The following is an 8,712-nucleotide window of genomic DNA, read 5'->3' as shown; positions in this document are numbered from 1 at the left end:
TACAAACACTGTTACAGACCAAATACACCCCCTTATGGCAACAGTACTCCCCAATGGTAGTGACCCCAATCCCAAGCAGGGCAATGCAACATGCCACACTGCCAAAGCTGCTCAGGAATGGCCAAAGGAATTGAAGATACAACACTTGGCACAATCATCGCAGTTCTAATGGAAGTCTTGAGTTCCTCTAACATGAGAGTTTGTGAGAAGGTAGGGTGCAAAACAGCTGCACTGGTCTTCATTAGATGGCAAAACACCACACAGTGTCCTACAGGTCCAGGTCCTTTGCAAGCAGTAAGCCAGATTCGGAATCAACTCCAAACCCAACTGACCTCAGTTACTCCTCATCTCCTGCTATGAGGAAACCAAGGATTAAGTCGATGACTTTCTGTCTGTCGTGTGGTGCCTGCCTGCCCAAGATCAGGAGGGGGGCAAAGAACGTAGCAATGAGGCTAGCTGTCATGTTGTTGTTGTGTGAGTGCTTGAGAATTTCCATCAGAAAGGCTATTAAGTGAAGAAACGCGTTGCGGTGACCCCAGGGCAACTGCGCGATCAGCTGTTGGCAGAGGCAGCTGTCATAGGCAGTCTAGGCACTGCTGGTACAGTTCATAACACACCACTGGCTCTAGTTAGGCCTCCAAGAAGATCAACACCAAAATTTCTAGGCCCCAATCCGATGGTACCCCTGATTCACAGTGGGGCCTCCTTGGATTGGACTTGGCTCTAACATATCGAGGCATAAACACAAGACCTCTGGGGGATTTCCTGTGGTTTCTGGCACCAGGGTGTTGACAGAGGATCCTTCGAGTCCTGTAAGCTGTGAGGTGAGGCACCAGCATGTCCCAGAGATGCTTGATTAGATTGGGATCTGGGGAGTTCGGAGGCCAGGCTGACACCTTGAGCACTTTGTCACATTTGTTACATGGGAGGCTGCAGTCGGGGAAGCCTGAAGTACACAGACCTAGCAGCTGGGGCAGAATAACGTGGCTGGCGTACCCAGGTGCTCCCTGGGTGTAGAGGACTTGTAGCCTCATCATCAACCAGGCTTTGAAGAGAATGGGTGTTTGAGGACAGGCCTTACGACAAGCCATCAAGTCTCTATCAGAGGCTGCTGAGCGAAGTGGCAATTGGCTTTGGATGACAAGGAAGGACCCCAACTGGTCTGCAAGATGTCCAACATGCCGGGTAAAGGCGGAGGGGGGCACACCTGGGATGCCAGATGTTGCCGTTAAGCCCTCTGGAGGTGTGAAACACCAGTGAACCAGGGTGCCCACCAGATGACACCAATGAAGTGATTACCCCTCTCCCACTCAAGACAAAGTCCTATAAGTTGAACTCCTCGTGCTTTTGCTGAGCTGTTCTTCTGGTACATTGTTCTGCTGGGGGGGCACTTGGTCCGTAGCATTGTTTGGGTGGGCAGAGCATTGCTGGGACCAAAGGTATCCCATCAGAAGATTGCATTGTAACAAGATGGTCAATGCTATTTACTTACTATTCGTAAACAGAAATATTAATTAAGGATTAAATAAAGATCAGCATAAGAAACAAAGCAGACAACACGTATCAGGAATAAAAAAAATCTTGTATTTTTTAATTGACAGGGAAACATCCTTCAGGACAATGGTTGGTCATCACACAATAATCAGCAACGATACAATGTAGAGAGTCCGACCGTGTGTCGAGCCTTTAAACACCTCCCCTGTCCCCTCCCGTCTCCCTCTGTCACAGGGAATAATGGAGGGCTTATTATTGCAGACACACTGACTCTCCTCTGACAGATATAGAACACACCTCCTCCCCTCCTTGTAAGGCTTGGGGGGTTTGGGGGTGGGGGTGTTTGGGCCAATCACTGAAGGGTTATAAAAAATAAAAGAAAGAAAGAAAGAAAGAAAACACAAGGCTTCTGATTCATTAAAGTCAAGTTCTATCACAGTTTGAACTTTCTGCAGTCGGGCGACACTTGTGTCAGGAGCATGATCGGCTTCACTGCGAAGCCGCACCAGCTCAGTGTCAACCCAGACAACACAACTTATCACTGTCTGTCTGTTACAGAGCATCAGGGCTGAGGCTACTCCTACATAAAATATACATCAGTTAATTAGTTTCACCATCACCAGAGTTCTAGTATGTTTAGAGTATCAGGAGGAAAAGTGAAAAAAAGGCTCACCTCAACATTAAATAACGTCGGTTCTGAACAAAATAGAACCAACTAGGTTTCCATGTCTCTCTATAAAACTGTATAAAGAGGAACTCTTTCCTCATACAGTAAATAACCACCCAGTATTGCATTGGACAATAAAGAATAGGGTCATTTAATCAGTATTTTATCAGATACCAATTAATCAGAGCCCAGTGCAATTAGGTAGTCAATCTACAAATGGAAACATCTGAAAATGCAAATATCAAAATCTCTAAAACATCCAGATGATTCTTTCCCAAAAGATTTTTTTTTCTTAAATCAGAACATGCAATAGTCAAAACTGTTTCCTCAAAAGCAGGATTTAAATACTGAGATCCAAAGATCTGTAAATCGTAAGAACAATTATGCAGTCACTCTACCAAACTGTGTCGATTAATATGGCAATATGCTGTAGATCGGGGTCGTCCGCACTAAGTCAAATAAGAGTGAGACAGAAAGAGGCTGTCCTCAGACTACTTAAAACCTCCCATTTGCTGACGATCTGTGCAGGAAGAGGACATGAAACAGGACAAAGCAGTTGCACAATGACAGTGTGTTCGAGCACATACTGTATTTAAATTATTTTAAACCACGGGATGATCAACTGTGCCATGTACCGGAGGGAGGACGACATCTCAGAATCCGACTCCAGATGTGCTTCTGTGTGTCAGAACTGGAAGAAGAGTGCTATCAAAAGATCAGCAGCAACTTTTCTCTCTCTGTCTTTGCAACATGCCAACCTTCATCCAACTTTGTACTTTTGAACTCCCAACAGCACTGTACTGCTAAATGTGGCTCTTTCCACAGAGGACAACCAATCAGGGGGCTGCGCTGTTGCACGCAAAGGTCAAAAGTGTGGTCCTGTAGCAAACTGAAGCTACAGCCTTCACTTTTTTCTTTTCTTTTTGCCTTTAACCTGATGTTTATCTCACTATTTTTCCCTCTACATGCATACTACTTGGGAGACGTAAAGCTGATGAGTGTGTCATGGAGAATGATAATCTGATGACAATCTGGACCTTCTTTTCTTCATCACTTAGCTCATGTTTCAAGGGTTTCTGAAGGTATCGGCAGACTCACAGCCGTTAAATGCTAGTTTTAGCCTAATGTAGGGCCAATTTTGTATCTGAAAAATGTGCATAAAAATTATGTCCAATTAAATTTTGTTTTTTAAAGGTTTATTTAAAAGTCCAGTGTGCAGGATTGAGTGCTATCTACCAGCGAGGTTGCAGACTGCAACCAACTGAAACTTCTCCCATGTGCCAAGCGTGTAAGAGAACTACAGCAACCGAAGCAAAATTGCAATAACGTGAATGACCATGTCTAGAGCCAGTGTTATGTTGGTCTATTCTAGGCAGTGGCGCCATGCCCCTAGGTACAATTGCCCCCCACCTCCTGGCAAAATAATTACAGGCCAACATTGCTGTCTTTAAGAGGCTGTGGCACACTTATTCTTTAAGCTACGTGGTGGTATCTTGAGAAACGAGACAACCTAAGGCATCCATTGGTACCAACCATGACGGCATAGCTTGTTGGGAAAGGGGTTAAATAACATTCCAAAGTTAGGCGCAATTTTTGGCATGGGAACAACTGGCATGGTCATACTCAAAGGGGTCCCTTGAGCTCTCACCTCAAGAAATCCGAATGAAGATTGGTTCTATAGGTACCCACGAGTCTCCCCTAAACTTGAGAAGGCTTGTTCCCTGTAAATGGTTCGTTCCTTACAATCAATGCAGTCCTTCAGATTAAAGCTGAATGTCCGTCTTTAAAAAAAAAAAAAAAAAGGACATCAAGTCTATTTGAAGAACGATGAATCCCCCTTGTTCCTGTTCCAACTCAAAGTATTTGTAGTAGTAGTAGTCTATGCACATCAGATAGTTGGTAATATTAACTGTAAAATGAGAAACTAGTATATCAGTATGTGATTCTTTAACTCTCCTATAAAACAGCATGATGGAATTCTTGAAAATCAGGTATGACTTTTGGTTTTGGTAGGGCTACATGATATCGGTGCATCATCAGTATCGGCCAACATTGGCTTTAAAATGAACTATTAGAATCGGCCAACATGCTTTTTCTCATTTTACACAATGAATAAATATTACATACACTGAGAAGCATTCTGTTAAATGTTTCCATCTGCTGGTGGGCCATCACAATAAGAGTACGCATGCATAATATGATGTGAATTCCACTACAGAAGAGACTTGATGAGCAGTAAAATTAGGGAAAAAGTGGATATATTGTATCGGGTATAGGTTATCAGCTAAATAACTTGTTCTATGCCGGCATGTCGGATATCACCAAAAATCCAATATGTGCATCCCTAGGTTTTGGTGTGCCTGCTGAATATTTTCGGTGGCCCCATCTGGCCATGCCTATGAAAGATCTCTGGGGGTGCCACTGGCTCTGGGCTACTATAGAGCAACATGGCTGACTCTGTAGAAGAGACCAGCTTGGTATATCTAAGGTAACAAAAACACAACAATTCTTATTTTCAGGTGATTATAAACTAATGAAAACACAGTTAAGAATATTATATACCATTTCTGCCAATAGATGCCCCTTGAATCCTACACCCTGGACCTTTAATGCCCGTAGAAATATATGACACATGAATAAAATTCACGGCTTTACTTGTTGTCCAAGTGGTTTAACACCATTTCAAAGCTTTACCGACCTCCAGAGACCCTTTGTCACTCAGCTAATCACCGACAAATACTTTAAACCTAGTTGGCAATACCTACCAAGATGGATACAATCTTACGATATGAAATACTGGGCGTGTGGTGATTATGATGCAGCAGCAAAGCACTTTGGTTTTCACTCAGCTTACTGAGGAGTTGTGCGTGTTACGTGCTGGTTTAAAAAAAAACAAAAAACAATGGCGCCGTCCCAGCCAGCTGCCTTTAAAATAGGAATCAGTAGTACCTAAACAGTTTACAAGCATGCTTCTTGTATACCTGTGCCAAACCGGACTGTGCACAAAACAGAGTAAAATACATATTGTGCTGTGTCAGAATAAAGGTATGGCTTGGTGGTAATAAAACATTTGTCACTAGGAAGGAAACTGCTTGCCATTCTTTGTCATTTACACCTCTGGGGTTTGCATGAGTCCATCTGTAGATAGGTTAATATAACAGAACTGATATGTAGGTAACAAATGTGGTGTGTCGTCTCAACGTGATCTAATGCAGTGGGTTAGTAGGGAAAATAAAACCATGGACGGGGAGGGGTGACAAATGGATTATTATATTGTCCTCAGCAGAGATGCATGTCGCTCTTCCGCTTACATTAACACCATCAGCGGGTGGGCCTGAGCTCTTAGAGAAATCTACAGTACCTAACACTGCTTCCAGCCACACCCATGCCACCACAGCCACGCGCAGGGGGGCAAGTACCTATAGTAGCATGAACACTAGAGATAGAAATACTCTCGATCATCATATAAAAAAATGGGTTTATATCATATATTATAGTAGTTCTACAGTATGTACGAACACAAAAGTGTGGTTGTTTTATGTAGTGTGGACGTTACTATATTTTCCACAAGTATATATTATTATTGCACTCTGGCTACACATATTTAGTAAGTTAGTTAGTTTGGTTGTCTTTAGATGTACAGAAACACTAAGTGGTGTCAAAGCTGATCCAGCTTGAAAACAGCTGTAGAAGGGGGGCTCAGAGATGACAGCTTATGCGTTTTTCAATTTGTTTTCCAATAGCCAGCAGCTCACAGAGATATTTAGCTGCCTTGTTAAGTTGTTTTATAATGTATCTGGGCAAATAAATAAATTGTAGTACAGTAGTTTTTTCTGTGTTGCATAAAATGTACTATATTTTTACTTGCTGATTCTTTTGGAATAATAGCCACATTAGAATTTGAATGTGTGGAGAGCCAGCACACAGCCAGTAGTCTCAACACATTTACACCAAAATCGCAAACTCTCCTCTCCGCAGGGACGTCAGCGTGGAAAATCTTAAAATGAATTTGGCATGCATCACTGAGCCCGCTTCTGAAGACTGTTATTTAGACACCAAACACAGAGAAATCTGAGACGAAGCTACAGAAACACATCACACCCCTGTTCCCTTCTCTCTCTTTTTCAAAATAGAAAAATAAAATCCCCCTCCTCAACCTCAGCTAGCCTGTTGAGAGGAGGGTCGATGCTCCCTCGTTGCTCTCTCCGGTTTTGAAAAGAAACATACATTCACAAGAGGACAACAGAGGAAAAAAAAAAACAAGCAACTTGAAATTCAAATTTGTGTGCAAAAAACATTTTTAGATCTCTATAAAAATATGTGCATATGGATAGAGCTATTTTTAATCTCACCAAATACAGTATTTTCCTTTATTTACACTGCACAGATACACAAATAAACATACACTACAGCTCTGCCCTGCTTCCCCTCTCTGTCGTCGCAGGCGTAAAGAATAACATGGCCGACTTCCATGACAACAGATTTTGACAAGTACTCGCACGTAGGAAAACGCAGACACGCTCACTCACACGCACACTTCTGCTCGGATCAATGTGATCGAGGAGCAGAGGAGGGGCAAGCAGAACTTCTGTAGAAAACCTGAAGTTGCATATCCCACAATTCCCCCCACGCTCGCATTTCACAAACCTCTTCCTGTGAAAGGTCAGAGGTTGTCAGCCAGACGCTGCTTCCTGATTGGCTAGCGTGGGTGGGGACAGTGTGTCAAAAAAAACTTTGGCTACGGAGTTAGGTGGCTTAAGTTCTGGTGTGTTATCAGTATTAGTCCCAAACACACCATGTACAGTGGTACTGTTGGTACAGCCTCAGTGGATCTGCTGTCCATCGAGCTGGGTTTAGGAAAATGGATCCACTGTCTGTTATTGTAGGACGGGACTGTACCAGCGTCTCTCTGGAAAGAATAATTCATGTCTTTTCAGTATCCGTCTAAACAAAAACAATCCCTCTCCCGGTAAACTTCTTTCTCCCTGGCACCAATCTCTGCTGAGGTCAGCCGAGGCCGCTCTGCACCAGCTTCAGAGATTAAGGACCTGTTAATTCACTTCCTGAAGGCAATGCCCGATGCTCACTGGGCGGTCCTCCGATTCTTTGCACTGAATCCTGCGCCGCTCCCCAGTCTGTTGTCGAAAGGGGAAGAGCAGGTGGCTGTATCGGCGTCTGATAGGCCAGCTGACAGTCCGCTCATGTATCTGGACTGTGGTTGGTCGAAGGTGAACTGGGGGAGGGGGATGTAGTCTCCTGCGAGAGTGGAGTGCCTCGCGGCGGGGGAGAGGGAGTGTGTCTGTGAGAAAGGCATCGGGACGAGAGGTGCGTGAGGCTGGATAAAGATGTTCGGGCTGATTGGGATGTTTGGGAGTGTAGGTGCGGACGCGTGAGGTGGAGTGTGTGTATGAGTGTGTGTCGGAGTTGACCCCCGCGAGGGTGTCAGAGTGTGTGTTGGTGAGTGTGCTTGAAGCGGTACGTGGATAGGTGTGAGCGTCCGCGTCTGTGAATCCACCGAGGCGTCTTGCGTGTTGGACTGTGTGTGCGGGGTCAAGTCGTAGGATGGCGTCCTGCGTCTCAGCATCATGCTGCAGTCAGCCAGTTTTGGGGGTGAGGCAATGTGGGGGTGTTCCTTCTCTGAGGGCGGGTGGATGGATATACAAGGAGGGCTCATCTTCTTCTTCCTGTGGCCGCCCCCGACTGACTGCACCCTCACAGGAAATCCCTGACCACTTTTTTCAGACCGGTGGGCCTCACGTGGAAAGTGTTGGTCGTCACTGGTGATGACAGCCTGTGGGAGGCAGACCTCGATTGAGTGGCGGCGATGGTCCTCGGGGTGACCGGCAGACAATGATGACGGCTTGTCCAGGACGGCCTTGTTGTCAACGCTTAAACCCTTCCTAAAGTCACGGTCCGTCAAGCCCACCCCGAGCAGACTGAGAGCGCTCCTCGAGGTGGAAGGTGGTAGTGGGGGAAGAGGAGGGGAGAAGGTGGAGGAAGAGTTGGGAGAGCACAGGGCGGTGTACGGGGAGAGGGAGTGGCTGCGGCCGCTCTTCCCTCTGCTCTCCTGCCCTCCTCCCTCTTCGTCTCCCCACCTGAGGCGGGCCGAGCTGGTGATGTGATACACCTCTTCGTCTGCCGGGTCGCAAAGGGAAGCAGCAGAGGGCGGTCTGGGTCTCCGAAGGCTGGGAGGGCGCAAGGGGAGACGGGGGGAGGGAGGAGGTGGGAGAAGAAGCGAGGGGGAAGATGGCGGAGGAGGGAGAGGAGACGGAGAGGAGAGCAGGGGATGCAGAGGGGATGGAGGAGGGAGTGGGAAGGCAGAGGGGGAGCAGGGTGGGAGAGAGAGGGCTGAGGGAGAGGAGGGAGGAGGAGGAGGCAGGGGAGATGGGGAGGAGGTGTGAGGAGAGAGGGGAGAAGGGGAGAGGGGAGGCAGGTAGACAGGGTTGGGCCTCTCCTGGTGCTCACAACCCTGGGACTCCATAGAATCCACTTTAACAGCCACCTGCAACATAGAACACACTTTCATCAGTAAATCTGTTTGGACATTAACA

At 46.1% G+C, this 8,712-nt stretch overlaps 1 protein-coding gene across 4 annotated transcripts in view; it reads right to left on the bottom strand.

The window, feature by feature from the left end:
* Positions 1-1,591: 1,591 nt before the first annotated feature.
* Positions 1,592-8,712, bottom strand: part of cacna1ha (calcium channel, voltage-dependent, T type, alpha 1H subunit a) — a 164,714-nt gene continuing 157,593 nt past the window's right edge. For all 4 annotated transcript variants that reach the window (XM_050068566.1, XM_050068568.1, XM_050068569.1 and 1 more), the window contains exon 38: positions 1,592-8,663. In XM_050068566.1, the coding sequence (XP_049924523.1) occupies positions 7,245-8,663 (1,419 nt within the window). In that variant the 3' untranslated portion in view covers positions 1,592-7,244. The remainder of the gene's footprint in view (positions 8,664-8,712) is intronic.

Source organism: Epinephelus moara, chromosome 18, assembly GCF_006386435.1.
Source record: "Epinephelus moara isolate mb chromosome 18, YSFRI_EMoa_1.0, whole genome shotgun sequence".
NCBI lineage: Eukaryota > Metazoa > Chordata > Actinopteri > Perciformes > Serranidae > Epinephelus > Epinephelus moara.
The sequence above is the reverse complement of the archived record's forward strand: the minus strand, read 5'-3'. Positions and strand labels throughout refer to the sequence as shown.